The sequence below is a fragment of the Pyrgilauda ruficollis genome, unplaced genomic scaffold (genome assembly GCF_017590135.1).
Source record: "Pyrgilauda ruficollis isolate IOZ18807 unplaced genomic scaffold, ASM1759013v1 scaffold14, whole genome shotgun sequence".
Lineage (NCBI taxonomy): Eukaryota > Metazoa > Chordata > Aves > Passeriformes > Passeridae > Pyrgilauda > Pyrgilauda ruficollis.
The window spans coordinates 2,091,268-2,114,898 of NW_024512543.1; the positions used below are offsets into that span (position 1 = coordinate 2,091,268).

General features: G+C 34.2%; 1 protein-coding gene across 5 annotated transcripts in view; it reads left to right on the forward strand.

The window, feature by feature from the left end:
• Nucleotides 1–23,631, forward strand: part of RYR3 (ryanodine receptor 3) — a 195,150-nt gene that overhangs the window by 116,715 nt on the left and 54,804 nt on the right. For all 5 annotated transcript variants that reach the window (XM_041459923.1, XM_041459925.1, XM_041459924.1 and 2 more), the window contains exons 47-64: nt 195–364; nt 997–1,217; nt 1,584–1,674; nt 3,110–3,250; nt 4,921–5,084; nt 6,027–6,105; nt 7,297–7,386; nt 8,799–8,948; nt 10,478–10,540; nt 10,971–11,046; nt 11,203–11,326; nt 15,531–15,646; nt 15,930–15,997; nt 16,581–16,702; nt 18,982–19,031; nt 19,724–19,784; nt 20,819–21,057; nt 21,974–22,055. In XM_041459923.1, the coding sequence (XP_041315857.1) occupies nt 195–364; nt 997–1,217; nt 1,584–1,674; nt 3,110–3,250; nt 4,921–5,084; nt 6,027–6,105; nt 7,297–7,386; nt 8,799–8,948; nt 10,478–10,540; nt 10,971–11,046; nt 11,203–11,326; nt 15,531–15,646; nt 15,930–15,997; nt 16,581–16,702; nt 18,982–19,031; nt 19,724–19,784; nt 20,819–21,057; nt 21,974–22,055 (2,107 nt within the window). The remainder of the gene's footprint in view (nt 1–194; nt 365–996; nt 1,218–1,583; nt 1,675–3,109; nt 3,251–4,920; nt 5,085–6,026; nt 6,106–7,296; nt 7,387–8,798; nt 8,949–10,477; nt 10,541–10,970; nt 11,047–11,202; nt 11,327–15,530; nt 15,647–15,929; nt 15,998–16,580; nt 16,703–18,981; nt 19,032–19,723; nt 19,785–20,818; nt 21,058–21,973; nt 22,056–23,631) is intronic.

Here is a 23,631-nt window from a genome sequence, read left to right on the forward strand (position 1 = left end):
GGGGTTTCTAAATGATAAAAACTTTCTGTTCTAAATGATTCTTTTTCAGCATAGAACAAAACTGAACAAGAATGTAATTTTCTTTGAGTATGTGATTTTACATATTAAATGTAATTACGGTGTGTTTCGTTGCCTTTGTGTTTCTTGTTTTATCAGTTATCCACTATTAAAAAGTGCATTGTATGTTTGTGTAGATGGCACAGTAAATGAGCCAGACATGTCTGCTAGTTTCTGTCCTGATCATAAAGCACCCATGGTACTCTTCTTGGACCGTGTCTATGGTATTAAGGACCAAAGCTTCCTCCTTCACCTATTGGAAGTTGGATTTTTACCAGATCTAAGAGCTTCTGCCTCTTTGGATACAGTATGTATTTCATTATTGAGTTTAGGTGAAATGGCTGGATATAGTGGCTCTGTAAGTGTAAAAAACCTGGAATTTCAAGTAAAAACAGCCTTTAGAAAAAGGCATTGTAGGTTCACTATAAAACAAAATCAATATTAATTCACGATAAATTTATACTGCATAAGTCTGATTTAAGCATTCAGTGTATAAAGTGTAAAAGTAGTTTAAAATCTTGTGATACAGGCTACACAGTAATTCAATAAGTACATTGAGTATACTGCAATAGGCCTAATGATTGCTTTTAGTTCATGTTTGTTTTCAATAATTACACTGAAAATCTAGGTGTATGAAGAAATTGAGATGCCAAGTGTTATTTAAAGCTTAGTGGGGTTTTCTAACTCTGTTTCAAGATAGAGGCTACATATTCTTTTCTGCTGCTATTTGTTCAGAGTGCAGGGGTGCAAGAGATAGAACATAAATGGATGGCTTGAATTTTCTCCAGCTGAAAAAGAAATTACTTTGGTCATCATGTATGTCCTGGAAACATCGTTAGCACCCAGTCACTCAGGAGACTTAAGGACTATAACATTTTTTTATGTTTTATAGCCTTCATATTTAGAGTGACACTCACGCTCATTTGCTCCTTCATACAGGTTTCTCTCAGCACCACAGAGGCAGCTCTCGCACTAAATAGATACATTTGCTCAGCTGTGTTTCCTCTACTCAAGAGATGTGCTCCCCTTTTTTCTGGAACAGAGCATCATGCCTCTCTGGTTGACTCCACGCTCCACACAATATATAGGTTATCCAAGGGACGGTCCCTCACAAAAGCCCAAAGAGATGCTATTGAGGAATGTCTGCTTGCTATTTGCCAGTATGTATGATACCGGTGTACAAATTAATTTCTTTTGTGCAGGATAGGTACTTTAACAACTTGTTTCTTTGCCTGTAGTGTAAACCTAAGACTATTTTCTTCTTGCATAAAATAAATGACCAGTGTTATCTCAGGAACTGAAATGTAGATTTGTCTGTTCACTTAAGAGGGTACAGAAGCAGCCCAATTTCTGTGTTATATCCTTAGATAGTGAGATTCCTTAAGTACCTAGCATTGTTTTTTCAAAATACTTTTGAGTGTTTTATCTCCCAATATGTAAATTGACTTCAATTATTATTTCATTTACACTGAACTGCATGAATTTTGCTGACAACATCTATTTTTTTTTTTTTTTTTTAATTACAGCCATTTGCGTCCCTCTATGCTGCAACAGCTGTTGAGAAGGCTGGTTTTTGATGTGCCCCTGCTCAATGAATACTGTAAAATGCCTCTCAAGGTAAATACTTTATTTTCTGTACATGCATCCAGCATAAAACTTCAAAAGAAAATATTGTTGTCTTGTTTTTAAAATGAGAATGGAAGGATAAAGCAATGTAAAATTACTTCTGGATCGAAAATAATGTTATATTGTAGTCTTTCAAATTAAATGTAATGTTTGCAAAATTTTTTAAATCATGCTTTATGCAAAGAGTAAGGTGATTATGATATTTTGTATGGTGAACTGTTGACTTTCCTGTTGCTTCAGCAAAAGTATTTCAATGTATCAGTTTAAATATCAGTGTTATCTTGAGATTTCTTCTTCTGCTATATGAACTAAAATAGCTCTTTGTGGGATGCATGGTCCAGGAATGAATTTTGAGTGAAATCTAAGAAATGGATTTGAGTGAAATCTAAGGATGCAGGGAAGAAAATTCACCTTTTATTTCTGAGTAATCTGCAACTGAAGTTTTATCTAGTTTTTCTTTTATTTTCTTTTTTCTCGTGTTCTGTAAAACAGAATTACAATTGTTAGATGATAAATGAATCTTATTTAGAACTATTCTCTCAGGTTTGTTTCACTTTTTTTTTGGATAAAACAGCCTACAGCCTGATCTAAGGTCTGCATCTTTTTCTGAAAGAATTGAAATTTTATCATATTTTAAAGCAGAGCTGCCATATTCACAAACATGCTCTGGAGCAGCAATAATTTTTGATTAAAAGTGTGGTATAGAGGGAGTGTTTCGTCTGTTTTTTAACTATTATTTTCCTTTCTTACGCAGAATCGCAATAAAAAATAAAATGTCAAGATTCTAGTCTGATACTGAAAGAGATTTTTAAAATTTTTATGGGATAAAAATTTTTAGTTCTACAGAAGAAACCGGTAGAAATCTGAAATTACGTGGAAAGTGCGCCAATAATCATCTATATTAGCTCTTTAACTGTACAGATTTCCTGTGTGATAGTTTTTTCTGTCAATTTTTCCAGAGCTGAGCAGCCACAGCCAAGAGGGTGTACTGCAGGTGTCTTTTGCAGTGTTTTGAATAACACAGAAGCCATCAACTACAAATGACAGGAGTTAAATCAATTTGAATTTGTAAAACTTTGCAGCAGAACCTATCATGTCCTGCCTTATACCCATTTCATTGTCTCTGTTTTTATCCTGTGAGCTAGTCTGTACTCAAATGGTGACAATTATGAAAGTTTGCTACTCCCTGTAATCATTGAGAATCCCACAGCAGGAGCTGGAGATAGTACAGGCTTTATACTTTCACAATATGGGCTCTGCTGCTCTTCCATAAAGAAAAAGAAGAAAAATAAAACCATTATTCTGAGCCATTGGAAATAAAGAGATAGACACAAATAATGCTACTCCTGTAACTGTTTAGCATAACAGTTTTTTATTTTGTTAAATAGCAATGTTTCACAAGCATTTTTATTTCTTGAAAATCTAGCTTCTGACAAATCACTATGAGCAGTGCTGGAAATATTACTGTCTGCCTTCAGGAATGGGAAGCTATGGAATTGCAGCAGAAGAGGAATTGCATTTAACTGAAAAGCTTTTCTGGGGAATATTTGATTCCTTGTCTCATAAGGTAATGGCTGCAATTCACATTACATTATGGGGTGGATATAAAAGCATTATAGTGATAATTTGCTGTGCCAAGATGAGAAAACTCCTCTTTTAATGGTTGTTTCATCTAATATGGGAGATACAGCAATGAATGCTTTTAATGAAGTGAAAAATTGAACACTGAGTCTTGAAAGATTCTCTCTGAACCGAGGAAATGTTAAATCTTTGCTTGATATACTCGTAAGCTTTACACTACTAATGAGGAGAAACGTGTGTGTGTGTATATATATGTTTTCTCCCTCTCTCTCTCTCTGTATGTATATACACAAGCACACGTAATGTTTAGTTCTCACTTCACTAACATGTCAGTGTTGTCTGCTCTCCTATCTTGGCTCTACTAAACATTTTAAATTACTTTTTACTGACATAAAATTAATTTTAATAAATATATGTATGTGCTTATCAAATTGTTGGTATATGCAGAATAAATTTACATTGCCTGTCTTCAAATATATGTTTGCATTTCTTTAGTTTTTCAGCTATTGCCCAGCTGAAGAGATATGATGCAATATATTATGAAATAAACACTTTTCCATTTTTCTGTTGTAAAATGTGATATTGGGACTTTTAAACTTACTCAGTTTTTCTCTCAGTAAGAAAAAAGTTGCATTTCTGATATGAGAAATGTCTTCCGAGTAAACACTTTCTGTGCTTGCTTGGGATCAAAATTTAGCCCAATCAAAAATCAGTTTTTGCTTTAGGACAATAAAAATCGTATTCATTGTGCCTCACTGAATTTATGTTCTCTTTCTAAGCTAAAGATTTAGATGATTGCTCCTCTAGGCATTCTGATTTATAATATGGAAATGAAAATGATCTCTGCATTATTCTGAAATGGCTTTTTAAGCTTAATTTGTATTTGATTTTAGTAACATTTACCCCTTGCTTTCACAAGTGTGAAAATTGTCAGGAGTGCCTGATGCAATCAAATGTTTCCAATCTAAGTGCATCTTAGATTTTTACAAATAAATTAACATGATATGTTTCTGCCAGTGCTGGTGGCTCTCTATAACAACATTTTTGTTTTTCTGTAAATGGTTGTTTGCCCAATGGTAGTTAGTGGAAGAAGAGTTGTATAAATCTGATCTGCTGACCTACAGTATTCTCCACTATTCTTTTTTGTTCTAAGCTATTTACAGGTTTGATATCATGAAAAATAATGAAATTACTTTGCTACAGTAAATCAAAATTTCTTTTAATGAAGATATTTTAAAATGAAACAGTGCAGGGTGGAAGAGAGACAAAATGACAACGGCTTCTGCTAATTCTGCAGGAACTAAGGCAGTCTTTTTATAGATGATCATGCTCTGTACATAGTCAAACTACTCTTGATCCTCCCTGTACAGGCATTCATTGCCCAAAGAAAGTTCGAGTTGAACTCGTATTGCATACACGTACAAAGTGTCAGCACACTCTTATGTCAATCTGAGTAGTCTTAAGAGTATATCATGCTGATATAATGGAAAATAGATGTCATGCAACAATAGTTTTCTCTGTGTTTGAATTTTAAATGTGACTTACTGTTTGTTTGCATCTTCTAATATTTGTACATGGTTATGGCTGCTTGGATTTCACTAACATTTTGCATGTTTTTCTATTGGGTTTTCCAACCAGTTCCTATCTCTCCTGCAGAAGTATGATCCAGAGCTCTTTCGAATGGCTTTGCCTTGTCTAAGTGCTATAGCTGGTGCCTTGCCCCCTGATTATTTAGATACACGAATTATGTCAACTTTGGAAAAGCAGACTTCAGTGGATCCAGAAGGAAATTTTGATCCCAAACCTGTCAGCACATCAAAGTGAGTCATGTAATTTATAGTGGTTTCCTTCCCTTAAATATTTTTATACTATTCCTTATTAATGTTTTTATCTTCGGTAGGGAGAGTTGGCTGGTGACTGACATGTTAGTGGTATTAAGACTTTCAGAAGTAGTAGAAGGATTTTTGCTTCCTTCTGCCAAATACTTCACTGAAACTTGTCCTGTTTACCAGACATAAACCATATTCTTCTCAGCCCTGAACAGATGTTAAATATTTCCAGCTTATGTCTGCAGAGAAAATAGTAAATTCTATATTTATTATGTACCCTATTGCCCAATAGTTCAAATGTTTGGGATAGATAAATAAAACACTATCATTATTTTGCACAAGCTTATGACAATTGGTACAACATCACAAAAATCTGGTGATTCAATTGGTCTGTAGCCCAATTTTTATTAAATCTTCACTTAATTTTGAGAACTGATATGTAGAAGCATGATATGGCAAAATAAGCAGATCATGCAGAATGATTAAATAGAGATTTGGCTTTCCTAGTAATTTTTTGCTTTTAAAATACAGACTTTGTATTCAAGAACTGAGGATCAATAGCTCAGTCTTGCTAATAAAGGCTTATTCTTCCATCATTATGCATTGTGAAACATCTATGTTAATATTATTCTTTATTAAGAATTAGTAACAAATTTACCTGCAGATTATGGTGAAGCAGGTTTTTGTTCCTTTGCGATTTCAGTTGCTAAGAAGTGTGACTGTTATGTACTTAAAGATTCTCTGAAAATGGCATTATAGCTATGCCTTTTTTATGGCATTTCTTTTAAAGAACAGGGAATTACCAAGCCAAATGCTTTGCTTTCATTTGAAGGTGAAGCATTTTTGGTTGGTGCTATCTTTCCCTGACATTTTTTTTGCAAATCAGACTGTAGTAACTTATGATTGAGTGACCATAGCCCTCTCTGCTTACAGCCTTGTTCTTCCTGAGAAGTTGGAGTATATTGTAAGCAAGTATGCTGAACATTCCCACGATAAATGGGCCTTCGAAAAGGTAGGAGTTATTTTAAGACTGGCAACTATGCAGGATTAGTAAATAAATTAGTAAATTCCTAGGGTGAATACCGGACAGTTTAACTGATAGGCCTTTGTTCAGATTGTATGGATGTCTACATATTTATTTTGGGATATGTGGAAGAAACCTCTTGCACAAATGCATTGCAATTAGCTACTTTTTCAAAGAATTTATTAGGAGGGACTTGAGGGGACTGGAAAAGAGGGAGTATGGTTTGGATTTGTGGGGGTTTTTTTGTTTGTTTGGGGGTTTGATGGGTTTTTGTTGTTCTTTGGGGTTTTAAAAAAACTTTTAGGTAAGGATATATAGCTCTTTAGGCATCACTTTTCTTGGTAATGGTGCTTTTTGACTGGGCATCAGAGATTCAGTTTTACTGCAGCAGCTCTATAGGAAAGTACAGCTGAATGTAATTTTTTTTCATATAAGTAGTTGTAGATTTTCTTTCTTCTTAGCTTTAAGAAGCCTGTTATGTATTGAATTTCTCTATAATTTTCCAAATGCTCTATCACTGTGCTGTGTTTCTGTTTCAGTATTTCTAGAAAGCTACAAGGAAAGACAATGAATTCTTCAATAATTTATTATAACAATTAACAACAAATGAATAGTAATTTTATGGAAGAGTTGTATAAAATAATTCTCTTGTTTGGGAGGGCCTATGTATGCAAATGTGTAGAGGAAGGTACACATACATATGTATACCTAAATATATACAGAATAATTTCAAACCATAAATTTCAGTTACTTTTGTTTAAGGTAAAGGATTCATTTGTCACATTCTTCAGTTCTTGATCTGTTCATGTTACATATTCTTCTCTGTGTTTCTGACTTTGGTCTCCCAGAGAACTGGGACAGTATATTTATTGTATTTTGGGACAGTCAGTGCTGTCTCAATGCATGAGTCCGCTTGAAAGGGGCCTGTGTACATTAGGCTCAGGACTGGTGTCATGAGACCCACAGCCCACTGCTGGCATCCCTTCTGTCTCAGGCATGTTTTGTTCCTGCGTGTCCACAGATGGATGCATGCTCCTCCCCTGCGGCACTGAGCAGCTCTTGGAGTGGGTTAGCAGCTTGATGTGACAAAGGAAACTGCTTAATTTGCTCTCACTCACCCATGTTGTTCTCATCTTATTTCACTGGGGTTTGTGGTTGCTTTTTTTTTTTCTTTTTCAGACTAACAGTGGATGGAAATATGGTGTTTCACTAGATGAAAACATGAAAACTCACCCATTAATAAGGCCTTTCAAAACTTTATCTGAAAAGGTAATAGAGGAAATTTCAGCTCCATCAATATGAAATAGATTGATTTGTGTGCTTTTAAAAGTCCATTTCAAATATATTCTGTTAAATGTCAGGCAGAGGAACCAATAAGAATTCTTACAGTTAATAGGTACAACTTTATGCTGAAGTGATTTTTCAGTTAATCTTACACTGAGTCTTGTATAATTTACTTACATTAGCATAATGATAATTGTTTCTTCATAGGCCTGGTCAAATTTGAATTCAGAAGTATCAGTAGCAGAGTTTTTCAGGCTTCCATGGATGAGGAATGACTGGCAGAAACTCCTGGATCTTAATGAAAGTGTAATTTAACATATATGAAGGCAATTTTGTCTTCCAGAAAGATGGCAGAAAAATGTAAAAAATGCATAGGAGATGATTCAGTTGAAAATGCAGAAAAACATTTAAAGTATTTTGAATTTCTTGACTAGGCACAAATGTCTTTTAGTTGTCAGAACAGTGAATTTGAATTCTGCTACTTATTTTTGTAACTATTCACTGGGAGACACAAGTCAATTACATATGTCCTTCTTCAGCACATGTTTCCTGTTCAGAAAATAGACATGACAAGAATCAAGAGGGATTAAAGAGGTTGAGTTTCCTAAGGTTTGTAAATTGCTTTGGAAACTTTGGAGAGGAACCAAAGCATTGTTGGTTGTTATTTAAGCAGTTCTAAGAGAATATTCCGAATTGTCTGAAATTAGAGCTTTTGAACATAAAAATCAGGTCTATCCCTAAAAGCTATCATTTTGAGCAACTGGTTTATGATACAACCTGAAGTACTGTTATTTAATTGATTTGAAAAGTCTTAATATGGCATACTCAGAATTTTGCCACAAATTTTCAGACTTTTTCTAACACTTTTACTTTTCAAAGGAGCATTGGAATATGGGCTGTTGCCTATTTTTTGATTGGTAACTGTGTTTGTATGAAGACCTGTATAGTTCAGTAACCTTCTGTATCTGTGAGTGGATATAAATACAGGAAGACTAAAAAAAGGTATTGAGTGCTTGATGCATTTGAAGACACATACTTGTTTAACCAATTTTTAGCACTCACAGTACCATAATTTCTTTTATTATTTTGTGCTGGTGGAATCAATGAATAAGTTTCCATGTCCAATCTATATTATTGCTCCAGGGCTCATCGCAGTGCTTTTAGTTTCTAACGATTATCCCAGCAATAAATGCCACTAAGAATAATTTTTTTTTAATTATAGGTATTTCAAAGCTTTTCTCTCAAGTACAAAGAACTATATTTTGTGTTCTCATACAATATACAAATTTTCTGTAATTTTGTGGTACGTGACACTTAGTAGAGAAGGACAGAATATTTTTATTGTGCTTTTGCTACTTACTAAATACAGAAAGAATATTGCATTCTGTTCTTGAAAGGAAAAGGAAATTTATCGTTGGCCTGCCAGAGAATCCTTGAAAACCATGTTGGCCTTGGGATGGAGCCTAGAAAGGACCAAGGAGGGAGGAGAAGCAATAATACATCAGCGTGAAAATGAAAAGCTTCGTAGCATATCTCAGTCTAGTCAGGTAAGGTGGAGCACATTGATTTTAGAAAACAAAGGGCCTGATAATTAATTTACCAATAAATTATAAACAATTGTGTCAATTTTATATTCTTTTAGTGAGATAGAGTTTTAAGTTTGGAAGTCATGTCACTATAATAAACACTGTGCCATAATAAAGAGGGGATTCCAAAAACTTTTAAGACAATGAGGCTATAAGAGACCATAGATATTAATTTTCTTAGAAGAACTGAATAGCTTTTAATATAGTAATTCAAAGAAAACTGACAAAGCATTTAAAGTCTTTAATTTTATAAAAAAATAAACAGAAATGTTTTTGTTTGGTCAAACAGAAGAGGCTAACATGGGCTTTTGTTAAGATTATAATAATGACTGACAAATTAGTTTGCACAGTTGCTACAGGTTGTTTTTTGTTTTTTTTTTTAATCTAAAGGCAAAATTTTCAGGTGATGATAGATTATTTTTTCTGTTTGTAGACTTTTGTAATCACATGTTGAGGCTGCTGGTCAGTATGTCTTGGAGGAGGAAAGCTGTTTGAAATTATGACAAGTGCTGGGGAATTGTTATTGTACACTTCGAGGTGAATTGCACACATTTGTACATAAATACAGTGAGAGTTAAGAAGCAGTGCATTGGGCACAAGTCCTGGAAGGAGTGTGCAAAACTGTGTCACAAGCTAATTCCTTCTGTACACTTGCACCAGCACTGATCCTGTCAGCACCGGCGCCTTAAGCCTGTGTTGGGTTCCTTCTCCAGGCCCACTATTTGCTTACCACAAGGGGCCCCTGAGCACTCATTACAACATAATACTTCAGTATTTCTCTTCTCTTCAGCAAACCTCACTCCCTTACAGGAAATTCTGCTGTCTCTGGAACCTCTGCTTCCAGCCAGTTGAACTTGTTCTGCAGCTGGGCCTTCTTGGCCAAGAAAATGCATGACAAAGACATGACAGAGTAGAGGTTTTCAGCACATAATTAACTGGAGTACACATCTGAAATCACTGATTTATATGTAACCATCACATTTACATCCACCTCTGACAGGTTTTTGAACTGGTACTTTCTCACTTAAACCAGCTAAGATTGTGTTCATATATTACACTCCTGCTTTTTCTTAGTCTTTAAATTCCTCAAGAAAATAATTTCTCTTTTTGTTGTGTTGTCTCATTCTTAGCACAGGGCTCACTCAGGCTGTTCCTACGTGGTTCTGTCATGTTTTGAAGGCACATCTTGAATGTGCCATGATTGGTTTTCTCCTAGGCTAAAAGCTTAGTTCTTTGCAGCTTGCCACCTATTGTGAATAGAGAGATGTAAGTATCTGCAGCAACTTGCAGGTTTCCACACTAGCAAACCCATTCTCTTGATCATCCAGTGCCTTCAGTACATTGAAAAATAGGTGAACAGTTTCTACAAGTATATAATTGGTAATGGTGCTACTCAGTAACAGAGTCAGTAACAGAGATGTTGTAGTTGAATATTTGGTTCTTTTATCTGAAATTATTTTATCTGAGAATAATTTTCTTTTCTCCTGCAGGGAAATGGGTATAGCCCAACACCACTTGATCTCTCTAATGTGGCACTTTCTAGGGAGCTTCAGGTTTGTATTTCTGTTTTGCATACATTATGCTGAAAGGAATGGATGTACTTAGTTTCACTATTATTAAGTTGAATTTTGTTAGGTTTTATGAGAATATTTGTGACTGTAGTTATGGTAAGCTGTTGTTGAAAGGGTGCATGCTATTTACATAGTGAAAGATGAAATTTTCACTGTTCATGCCATTGGTGCTTCCTGAGTTCCCAGAAAAAATTAAGCATGAAGCTAGGGAAGGGGCTGTCAATAGCATGTTATAATATGTGTATCCTGTGCTTGTGCTGACTTCAAAGAGCAGTTGAATATAAAAATTCCACTTAACTATCATGTTTCTTTATCACAAGAGTGTAGATTTAAGAATGTGAAATTATGTAGCGTTATAGAATTTTTAATCGTCACCTAATCTTAGCTATTGTTTTTTCTGATGCTAATGTAGGGAATGGTTGAGGTAATGGCAGAAAACTACCATAATATATGGGCCAAAAAGAAGAAAATGGAGTTGGAAAGCAAAGGTAAGCCACAATCCTGCAAACCACACCAAAAAATACAAGAATGAGGGAGAAGAAAGATGACAGTGTAAGACAATAAAAAATGAATAATTCCTTTTGTATATGAAGCAGAATAAATCTTAGAGTAGAAAAACTTACCGTTCTTTCAACTTACTAAAGGTGGAGGTAGTCATCCTTTACTGGTACCTTATGACACATTGACAGCCAAGGAGAAATCACGGGACCGTGAAAAGGCACAAGAGCTGTTTAAATTCCTTCAAGTCAATGGTATAATCATATCTCGGTAAGTTGCACATTTTTTCAGATGCTTGCTTGCATTCAGTGCCCAAACCAGCATGTTAATCTTATCTCACTGCAGGCTGGCAGTTATTAACATAATTACTGTTCGGCATGTCTTCTATCAATCAGAGGTATTTTCATGCTCAGAAACTCTTCTAAAACAGCATGTTCAGGCAACATTTTTAATACGTATGTGATCATAGTAAATACAAAATGCAACAGTAGGGTAATTAAACAAGAGGATAATTTTAAATGTCTAAGTTAGCAGCCAGCAGTGTCTGTAAGGATCATGGGAAAATTAATCTGAGGTCTGATACTGAAACATTTCTATGTAAAACTGCTTTTTAATCCAGTTTTTGAAAAAAATATTGCTTTGAGTTCTGTAAAGTAATAAGACAAAGTGGCTCTACTTTGTGGGCACTAACTTCTACTCTAGCAAAAAGCATAGACATCCTTAGTTTTCCTGCAACTTGAATTGCTGTGTCTCAAAGTAAGCTGGTCTGTGAGGACTTCTTACTGTAGCATGTGGCTTTATATGATGGAATTGTAAATTATTATACCATAACTCTCCTCTTTTATTGGATGTGAAACTCCTGAATACATAGGAAACCTCAATTTTCTGGCATTAAGCATTTTTGTGAACTAAACTCTATCCATGAACAAATTTTTCTGTACATGTATTGAGTAAGATCTTTCCTGTTTTCATTTATTTCTACCTTTCAAGTCTTTGACTCTATTGAAAGTATACTCAGAAATTTATAAAAACCCATTTTTAGGATCTTCAAAATAGCATTGTTCACTTCAAGAATTAATAATATTTCTAAGAGAGAGAAAACAGTTCTAAATACGTTTCTGTATTACTACAGAGAAAAATTCCCTCCTGCCACATATGCAGGCTCTCAGCCTGAACCCAAAATGTAATTATGCCACCAAATACTTTTATAACCTCCATGGCTGCTTCAGAGCCATTGAATAAGAAAAGTTGGTCTGCTTAGTGCAAATTAATGATCTTCTGAAACACCAAAAGAAATGCTCAAATTGTGCAGCTGCATGTGTTTGGGTCAGGAAATCAATTTTTTCCGTGTTATATCATGGGACATATCAACTTGAAAAAGTATGTTCTAACCCTTTATTGATACATGCAAAGAGTTTGCTGTGATTGTCTGTATCAGGATGAATTACGATTATCCTCTTTTCAGTGTTTTCTTCTGATGAATATATGCATATATATATTTAAAAAATCTTTTGAAGTACTCAATGCAATTATCACATTTCAAGATGTCATTCGTGAAAATGTTGGACTAATCATTAAAACATAGGAATTGTTTATAATTGGAAATGTATAGGCGGAACAGCATGTGTACATCACATACACCATCTGCCTCTGTTTTTGTGTTTTTTGCTCTTTGCTGAGAACATTTTTGAAACACTTTGTGTGTTTATGACATACAGATAAATCTCTCAGGCCTTATTCAAGTATGTATTAGAAACAACATAGTATTTTGTTACACATCTTTAAATCTCTGCAAGGTCTTTGGATATTGTTTTTATGCTCCACAGACCTATCAACATCTTTTAATATTTAGGAAAGTATGTGTAACCTCTTAGGAACCAGGACTTCTTATAAACTCCAAAACATAATATTTATAGTGCCCTCACTGAAAATACAGATATGTACTTAGCCTCCTTTGTGAAAGTGAGACAGCAGAAGATGCTTCTCAAGCATACATAGCTGTAAATTCATACTAAATAATATGATTGTACAGGTGATAAATTAATAGATAATCATAAGAGTATATAAACTAGAACTCTTAAAATAGAATTTTTATTAATTTTTTTTCACAAATTGAACTGAGATGGAAGGTTAGAATCATACTAAGTTTGTGTTTAAAATGGGATTGAAATGTCTTCCTTGGTTCTCTGCCTTTGTTCCCCTAAACTATAACCATTTCTTTCCTCTTAACTGTACTCTTGTCATGGTCAAGAGCATATATTTTATTATTAGACTTTTTTGTTGTTAAAATTTCTGCTGCATCAACCTTCTCCCAGAATTACTTTTTTTTTGCTTGGATTTTTCTCATAGCTGTTTTTAAACTGCTAATCTAATATTCCATTTTACCTCCCTAATTTACTCCTATACCAGTGGTAAGGACTCAGTACAAATGATCATTTTCTTATACTACAGCAGCATGTCCAGCAACTTTCCCTTTTTCTTGCTCCTTTCTTGCTTTTGACCTAGTGCCACAGACTTCCAGTTCCTTCCTTCTTCCCTACTTCTGACACACTGGTCAGCTTCTCTGCAGTCCGCATGTCCTTTGGCCAGGTTATTTTCTCTTAACTGATAAGGGCTGAGTCTTCCTATCTGCTACTGCTTGAAGAGGCTGTATAGAAGCAGGTGAAGTAGCCATTTATGATTAACCAGAGGTTTTCCTTAATGTCACTCAGTTACTTCCTCACTTGATACAGCACTTAGATGTCCCGGGTGTCACCCACTATCTGCCAATAGCAAATCTCAATCAGAGTTTAGTTCTTTTGTTATTGGAATAAAGAGACTATGAGGAAGTTGTAAGCTAAACAAAAGTACAAGAGAACCTCAAGGAAATGAAGATGAAATAAATAATGACTTGTGAAAACAAGTACATTTGAAAATAGAATAAATTTTAAAATGTTTAGAATTAAGTGACTTCAAAAGGGTAATGAAAAAAAAATCCCTGCTCTTGTCCTGGATCCCAAGACAGAAAGCATTTTCTGCAGATTTGTGGAATGAGCCCTTAGCAAGGAATTGGAGAGTTTGGCTACCCTTCAGAGGAGCTTTGATAGTCTGGAGAAATGGGCTGACAGAAATCTGATGAGGCTGAGCAAAGGTAAATGCCAAGTCCTATACCTGGGATGGAATAATCCCTGGAATAGGGGAGCAGAGCCTGAGAGCAGAAGTGCAGAAAAGCTCTTTGAGTTGTGCTAGTTGAACATGAATCAGGAATGTGTCCCTGTGATGATGAAAGCTGACTGTGTGCTAGGCTTTATCAGCGAGTGTGCTCTGCAGGTTGATGGATCATGAGATTCTCTCAGGATATGTTGTCGCAGTTTTGGTTCCAGCGCTAAGGAAGACATTGAGAACAAAGTCACTCAAGTGAGAGGCCACTGAGATGCTCTGTGGATGGATGCCGATGTCATGCCAGGAGAGCCTCTCCAACCAGGAGTGATTGGATTTTTTCCATTTTAAAACAGAAGGCACAATAGGATTTATGTCCATCTCCCACTACTTCATGCAAGTTTATAGAGAAAATGACGTCAAAAACTCCTCAAAAGTAATAAGTTGATACAAGGAAAATTCCAGTTCGATATAAGAAAATATTTCACCATTATTTTTTCATAGTGAGGGTGGCCAAATATTATAGGTTCTCCAGGGTCATGATGAGATTTCAATCCTTGAACTTACTCCTTCCAATATTAATTTGTGTGTGATCCTAAGAATTTTAGAATTTTGGTCATGTAAGTTTCATTCATATTTAAAATCAAATCCAGTAATTTAAATCTAGGCCCAGACAACCACACATATTTTTATTCCTCTTTAATATCTTGTATGATCAGCCATGATTTATGTATATAAACTTATCTTAAAGAATAAACAATACATGCCTCTAGAAATTATTGTATTCTGTTGAAATTTTTCAAATACTTTAATAATAATAGTTTGTTACTTACATTTAAGCTTCCATTCAGTAGCTGAAGTAATGATGGCTTTGCCCCTTCATAAAATTAAAGGACAAAACCAAGTTTAACAGTGATTAAAAAACTGAAGAGTAGAACTTAGGCTGACTTTGTAAAGATGCAACTGCTGACTTCCCAAACACTTGGAATGTAAATGTGCCAGCAGTAGAAATTGAGTGACCAATGCATTACTTTGTTAGGTTCAGATGCATGATGGCTTTGTTTGTGCAATAAGGTAGAACTCTAAAGTTCTTATCCTAAAATGCATGTATTTTGGATACTTTAATCATAAACTATCATACCTCTTATTAAAGTCAGTTCATTTTTTCTCTGTTTCCTCCTAAATAGTTGGTAATTAAGTGTTACCATGGTCATTTTCTCATTCTCATGAAAATTTATCATAATAAAAAAATAAGGCATTAAATGCTTCATAGTACTGTCACCATTTTCACTACTGTCATCACCAATGCTACTTCTCTCCATCCTCTTCAAAACAGGGGCTTGAACGACATGGAGTTGGATGCTTCATCCATGGAAAAGAGGTTTGCCTTTAAGTTTCTGAAGAAAATTTTAAAATATGTTGATTCTGCTCAAGAGTTTATTGCACATTTGGGTAAGTTGCAGATTTTATTTTTAAAATAGTTAGAATTGTTGAAATTTAAATATTTGATTGATAGGTTTACATTTTTGTGATCACTATTTTTATTGCATTTAAGAAACTTAAATCATGCCTTTAATTTGAAAATTAAATTATTGAATATTTGTAACTAGATAAGCAGTTTCTGTTCTTTTATTTTTGAGTAAAACTAATTTTTCAAGTCTGTCTGAAAGATCTATTGTGTTATTTATTATTAGAAAGCTTCTTATTTGTGTCTGCCTTGATTGTATCCTTGCAGAAGCCATTGTAACCAGTGGGAAAACTGAAAAATCTCCACATGACCAAGAAATAAAATTCTTTGCTAAAGTGAGTGATTACTTCATATATGTTCCACTATACAGAATATGCAAATTTATAATCTTAGACTATTTTTCACATAATAGAAATATATATTTTCATTTTTTTATGATAAATAATTAAACTGTTATCAAGTATTTTGAAATGTCTTCCAAAATATCTCAGTATATTTGCTGGATTCAAGTATTTCAAAATACTTTAATATATCTCTTTCTGTATGAGAAGGAACATAAAATTTAAAAGGCAGATTATTCATTACATGATATTAAATACTCTCACTGAATAATACATTTAGTCTGATTCTTTTACCACAAGATATCACTGAAGTGCATATCATCTAATTAGCAGAAATGCTCTTGTGCAGTATTAGATCCAAAAGAGATATCTCTGTGGAGGTCTGTTTACTATTTATGTACTTTTGAATAAAATTTTAAGACTTGAGTTTTTAATTTACATGAGTTTGTGTTTGCAATAAAAAAATACAGTTGTTAAAGAACTAAAATTATTTTTATGAATTGTGACCATCAAAGTATTGCTGTTACATTTACCATTGTGCTCTGTAAAAAAAACATTTTGTGTCTGTATTTCTTAGGTTCTTTTACCATTAGTTGATCAATACTTCACAAATCACTGCCTCTACTTCTTGTCTTCTCCATCAAAAATCCTCAGTAGCAGTGGATATGCATCAAATAAGGAAAAGGAAATGGTAGCAAGGTAAGTAAAAAAAAAAAAGTTATCCATAGTAGGGTTTTATTCAGATAACCAAAGGTCTCCTCTTAGATTGTAGAGAAATACAGATAGTTCAAAAGTTTATTTTCCTTACCTGAAAAGTGAATATTTTATTCTACATAAGAATGGCAGTGAGTGAATAAAATTCGTCATCTGTGCATTCTTTATTATATATATTTATATATATTTTAATATATACACACATATATACATATATATATACACATACACACAGTTAAAGTATTAAGTATATATAATAAAGATTTATTTTACTTAGTTATATATAATAACTATTTTTTATTAATATGTAATTGTAGATGATAATGTCAACATACTAATAAATTATTCTGTGAGCAGTGGAATTACTTAGCTTCTTACGGGGTTCTGTTTCACTGTTGGTAGCAGTTTCTGGTTAAAACTCTTTCCACTGTTGGTTCATTTAAATGGTTTCACACTTATCTAAATTTTCAGGTACCAAAAAATGTTAAAAATACCACAAGGCAGCTTTTGAGGGGGAAATACGGATTCTACACAAAATTATTTCTGCCCCTGCACAAATATTACTGGAATTTCATAATTTTTGCATGTCTTTACTGTTTGGATGGAATCAGCCATTTGACACGAAGTTATTCTAGAAAATTCTGTTAAGAATAAATGCCTTTTACTTTAGAATGTGCTGCCTATAAGAAAATAGGAATTTCTCTTTCCTGTCATGAAAATTTGAAAACAATATTAAATAATATTTAATTGTGTTTTAACTGTGACTTCAATAATTTGCCAGGTTTTTTCCTTCCCCTTGAGGTGTGCTGCCAGTTACTTTCTTTTGGAAATTTTGTATCATAGTATTTCAAACTGTTTTACTCTCATGCTTAGTTTAGCTGTCAGTTTCTCAGATTCCTCTAACTTTCCTTCACTGTGTTTACCAGAGTTAACTGCTTTTTTCAGTGGAAAGTAGATATAAAATTTGAAAGTAAAGGTTATGTGTTATTACATAAGATCAGGCCTAGGACTCAGTTTCCTAGAGTCCCCTCTTCAGTTTATCTCTCAACACATTTTTGCATTTCTCTAAATTATTATTACACTCTGTTTCCATCTTTGTGTGTGGCAGTCCCTATAGAGCAGTTGTGTGTAATGGTGGTAAGTCCCTAAGATTCTGCTTTACTCAACTCTGAGACATTTACAAACCTGTGAGACAGTTCTCCAGCAGCTGGGAAAGACAGCTCAGGCTCAGGAGGGTGGAAGTGTCACTTGATTTCATTTCAATTTCATGCTTCCTCTCTGAGTACTCCTGTTACTTCTCTAAAGTCAGCCAGGTCTTAATGAAGGTAGGAGGATGTGTCTAGGGCTATAAAAGTGGCTTTACAAAGGCACATGAAGAAGTTAGATGTCTAGCACAAGTACCTGCTAGTATAATTGCAGAAATATCTTATAATTCCTTGTGCATCCTTCACTGAGAGAAGTGACTACCTGCCATTTTCATCTTATAGGAAGTATAGTATCTCCTTACCACTGTGAAGATAACAATAAAAATCTGTGGTTAGTATGAGACCATACCAAGTCCTAAGGTATATGCTTTGGTTTTTTGTGCCCTAATTCCATTTGTAAAATATGGCCCAAATGATATGTAAGTCTGTCAGCTGTCTCTGTTGAAATAACCCCTTTAATCTTTAGGGTGTTGCTGCTATATTCTCTTAATTATCCTACTATTTGGACAGGTAGGTTAGATATGCAAGTATCTGATATACTTGCAAGAAGCTTTTCTAGTGTGTATATATTTAGGATTTATATTGTCATCATAAGAGGGTAAAAACAGATTTGTTTATTTACAAATAACATCTTTGCAAATTATTTTAAATAGTATGAAGATTTTTTAAATTCATTTCCTGCAGAAAGCCAAGTAAAACACTTAAATGTTTCTCATTTTTTCTTGTCCTTACAAAAAAAATTCTTATTCAGAAATAATAGCCATAAAGAATGACTCAGCCATACAGTATGCAGTTGTTGAAAACCACTGTCAAAAGAAAGTTTTAGATTTCAAGTCACCTCTGAAGTGGTGAAATATAGAAAATGAAAGATCTCAGGAGCTTCAAAATGTTACTCTGCTTAATGCAGTTGACTGTTAATCATCACGTATCACTCAGAGTATGCTTTCCAGGAACTATGTTGTGTTTTCTTTTTCATATTCCTACTATTCTTTCCCTCCTATTCTAAATAAGTCTTTCATCTTTGTCTTGTTTTGCTTTCTCTGGTCTTCTCTACTTTAGCCTGTTCTGCAAACTAGCTGCTCTTGTTAGACATAGGATCTCACTTTTTGGTAAGTAGTTAAGAAAGAGCTCGATAAAAATTTAAAGAATACATAACCGTTGTTTCTCTTACCTGAAGATTTTCAACAACTATAGACAAAATTCTATTTAATGCTCCATAAGCTTCTAGTGAAATCAGTGAGGGCATTGATCATGGCTCTGAAGTTAACACTTAATAAAATATATAAGGTGTTGAAGCAGGAAGAAACAGCACATTGTCATATCTCCAGACTCCATGAAAAAAATATCAGTGCTTTGCAGTTACTTTTAGCTTTTCAAAAGTAATCTTACACTAATTATTTTGATTTCTGTCATCCAACTGTTGAATCCAATAGACTAATTTCTGAATAGATAAAAGGGGATGTAAAGAAAAATAATACACCTCCTACAAAGATATTGGTTAAAAAATTTTAAAAGAAATGCAAATGCTACAAGATACAGAGTTCAGAATGTTGTGAGTTTAGGTGGTAAAAATGTGCCTGAGTAGACATTAGTTATTCTGTTTAGTTCTCATATGGAAATTGACTTAAAAAAATTAAAAGTTACTTCTAGCACCAGACTTAACTCCCTCCTCAGTGACCTAAAGTGGGAGACTTAGGTAATGTCTTGTTTAAACTGGGCATCTCCAGTAAGGACATTTTGGATCTTTACATGATGCTGTTTCCTGTGCTATTGTGCTCTCATAGTATTTCTTTCTAACCAGGAAGTGATTCTGCTACGATGGTGAACTGCCTGCACATCTTAGCTCAGTCTCTTGACACACGGTAAGTTTGCAACTTTTGTACCAGCTGCACACGACTAAGGTTTCACAGAGATTTTCAGAAGCAATTGGATTTCTTCTGCATTTTTTTAATCTTTTTTTTGCAATCAAAGATCTAAGAGCATCAACAATTCAGATATTGCCCTCCACAGTAGCAAATTTTGTCTGAAGTGTTTCATGTACATTTTTCTGCTCAATGTCTGTCATTCAAACACTGAAAACACTTGTCAATCTTTCCAAGTACACTTGAACACTTTATGGGGAGATAGAAATTACATGACCATTGGAACTGAAAGTAGTGATACCTGCAGATATTAAGAAAGTTTAGTGCACAGTGTAAAATTTGTCATTAGAAGTATGCAGAGTATATTAATATATGGGCATAGTTATATTTGCTAACTTTTACTGCTTATCATTGAAGTGATTGTGTAGATTAAAACAAAGGCAAGAACAGTTTTTGAATTGGAGCTGTTTTCTGGCCTGGTTAAGTTACACAGCAGCCTGATAATGAACTAATTGTGAACTTGTGAACAACACTGGCATCTTCAGTAAGGTGTCAGAGAAGCATAAAAGAAGTCAATAAATGAGACAGTGATTCTGGTATTGCAGTCACATTTTCTAGATTTGGGGGCTTTGAAGTATCCTGGCTTACACACCTAGTTACTATGGCTCCCATAAAACTATAGGGATTAAGAGTTTGGGGGTTTTGAGCATATTTTATAGAGAAGCTTTCTCATGACTTTTGACATTTACTGAGAAGGCATTATCTCACTCAAAAGCAGACCACAAAAACCTGGAAAGGCAAGATTGTGGAATCAAGGTCTTTGTTGTTATTATTTTGTATTAAATACTCAAAGAAAATTGTTGCTTATACTGCTATTCAGATGTAAGTGCTCTTTTCTGTTCCTAATGTGAAGTTCCCTGATACATGTGGGTATCTTCAACCACTGACAGAATGTAACTAACCTGTACATGTAACTCTATACAATTACTAAATATCAAGACAAGTTGATATTTTTTCCCTTATTTGTTTTTCAGAACTGTTATGAAATCAGGATCTGAGCTTGTTAAAGCAGGATTGCGTGCCTTTTTTGAAAATGCAGCTGAAGACTTGGAAAAAACTTCCGAAAACCTTAAACTGGGAAAATTTACTCATTCAAGAACACAAATCAAGGGTGTTTCACAGAATATCAATTATACTACAGTAGCATTGTTACCAATCTTAACATCAATTTTTGAACATATTTCACAATATCACTTTGGAATAGATTTACTTTGTAAGTATTTTATTTTAATTTTGAATTTTATTGTGTTATAATGCTACAAATGCTGTTTAGTAATGACTGAATGGATTCAGAGAATGAAATTCTGTTTTCAGTAACATGTACCTTTCCAGAATTAATTCTGAAATTAGCAACATAGTACCTTATTTCTAGTACATGTTCAAAAAAATACTCAATAAGCTTAATTATATACAATATTTCTTCAAACACTGAGAGGGGAATTAAAATATCCCTTTAAGTGCTCTCTTAACAAATGTGCATATGAGACTAGTTTTCCATACAAAAGTAGTGTTTCATTATACTAAAGGAGACAACTCACTATAAGTTCCTTGTGGATTTTCACTTACATGGGAAAACCACTGTAGGTATTTGAATTTAAATTTTCCCTGTTTTTAGCATCAGTTAATTTAAAAATACTGAAATGACTCCTTGAGATTCAGCAATATGCTGAATGGTTTTATTACTTTCTAATGTTTCTAATGTCTGTAATTATGTTCCAAAATTTTGTATATATTTAGGTCATAATTAAAAGATAGATAACCATTAAAATAATTTCTTTAAAAATATGGAACCTTTAGATTGGGTACATAAAGGTTAGACACACAGACAGAATGATTTTGTTTAGGTTAAAATTGTACTCTGCAAGTGTGATAGCCTGGAATATCTTATAAGTGTCTGCTGTCCTCTTGGAATATCTAATGATCTGATAGGCTTTGGAATAAATGTAGATGATAGACCAGGAATTAGAGACATTGAAGGTAAATACTGTGTGGAGAATGGACACTCAGAATGTTCAGTGATATAAAAGTTTTAGATACTGTTTAAGATATTGCATAAAACAGGTGTTTGATATTTGAAAATTAATCCTTACCTGAATAAATACTGATAATGCATTTTCATTTTCCTCTAGTGGGTGATGTTCAAGTTTCATGTTACAGAATTCTATGTAGCCTCTATTCCCTTGGGACTGGAAAGAACATCTATGTTGAAAGGTATTAAGTGTAAAACTCAGCATGCAAAATTTTCTTTTCATTAAGAGTCAGTTGCTCAGGTAATAAAGCAATTTGGCTGAAAGGTGAATTTGAAAGAGTGAGAGATGTTTAAAATACACTTACCCTTAAAAATAATTGCTATACTTCAGCATTCAATTCCACAGGGAAAAAACCCTCAATAGAAGTAAATAACTTATTCTACACATGGCACAGTATCTGCACAGAATCTATTCTGCACATAGGAAAAACTGAATTTTTCTTTGAGTTGCCATTAGGTTCTCAAAGTTTTTCTGCTACATATTGCTGTGATAAGTAGGCTGAGTACTAAGTAGGAAGCATCTGTTTCACACCTAGGTCTATAAAGAGTTCTCAAAAGCGTTGTCCTGAGCACGAAATCCTGAGGTATGTAGAGTATTCTGACAACAATTAGCTCTACAAAGAAAACCGCTAGTTACTTGCATTTAAAAATGACTGAGGTCTACAACTCCTTTAAGCATGTAGTTTCTCTGCTATGTTTCAAGCCCTTTCTTCCAATAGAAGGAGATCAAATCTATATTTGTTAGCTCAGAAAATAGAACCCTCATTGCTTGTCTGTGTATCACAAGACAGGAAACACAATAAGGATAACCCATCCTAATACTCGTGAAAGTTTTAGGTTAGGTGATTTTTGCTGCCTTTCTTATGATAAAAGCTTAAGATCCGTAGGGAGAGAGAGAGACTAAACTGGAAGAAATTAAAATCTGTAGTCTGCTTAGGACAGGCTTTGTTTAGTGTGAGGAATGCTGGTCTCCAAGTCCTTCCTTCCAGATTTTATTCAGAATTCTTTCACACAAAATGCAAGAGATGTCTGGTGGACAGGTCTTTCCTCCCACTCTGCATGCATGCACATGTGTGCACAAGCTGTATGTTCTCATTCAGGCATTTATGCATCCATCTCTAATCACAAACCTATACTCTTTTTCTTCTCTTTCTGGGCTTTAAAATCCTAAATACTCCTTTACATAGATTGATAGGAAAACTAGAAAGTGCCTGACACCTTATCTCTCAGTCAGGATCTCCTCACAGGAAATGAAAGATGATTGTTTTTCAGCTGCCTTTCAATAGGAAGAGCTCAGAGCACAAACCTCCACTTGATTGGCAAAATCTGTAAGCACTGGACAGTTTCCTTAAACCTATTGAAAATAGCAGCATCACCTTTGCCTGCAGCAATTGTCTTCTTAGAATGGAAAAGTGATTGGATTGGATATATCCAAGGAAACTAATTATTCTCCTAAGGCTGTGTGAGAGGTTTTCGACTGTGGATTTCATTTAGTTTGTTTTTCACTAATCTCACACTCCTAAATTACCGTTTTAGGCAGACATCAGTGTCTAGGTGGGAAGTAGGATTTCAAACACAATGCTCAATGTTTCAGAAAACTTACAAGTGAGTGATTGAGCTGACTTGAACAGTTATTCAAATTAAGCAATGTTCAGTTTCAGGATTAAATTGCACATTTTTCTCCCAGTGACTTTTGGCAGGGACATTAAGAGTTTTACCTTTCATTGCAGAATGAGTCATAGTGCACTTTTCATAGAT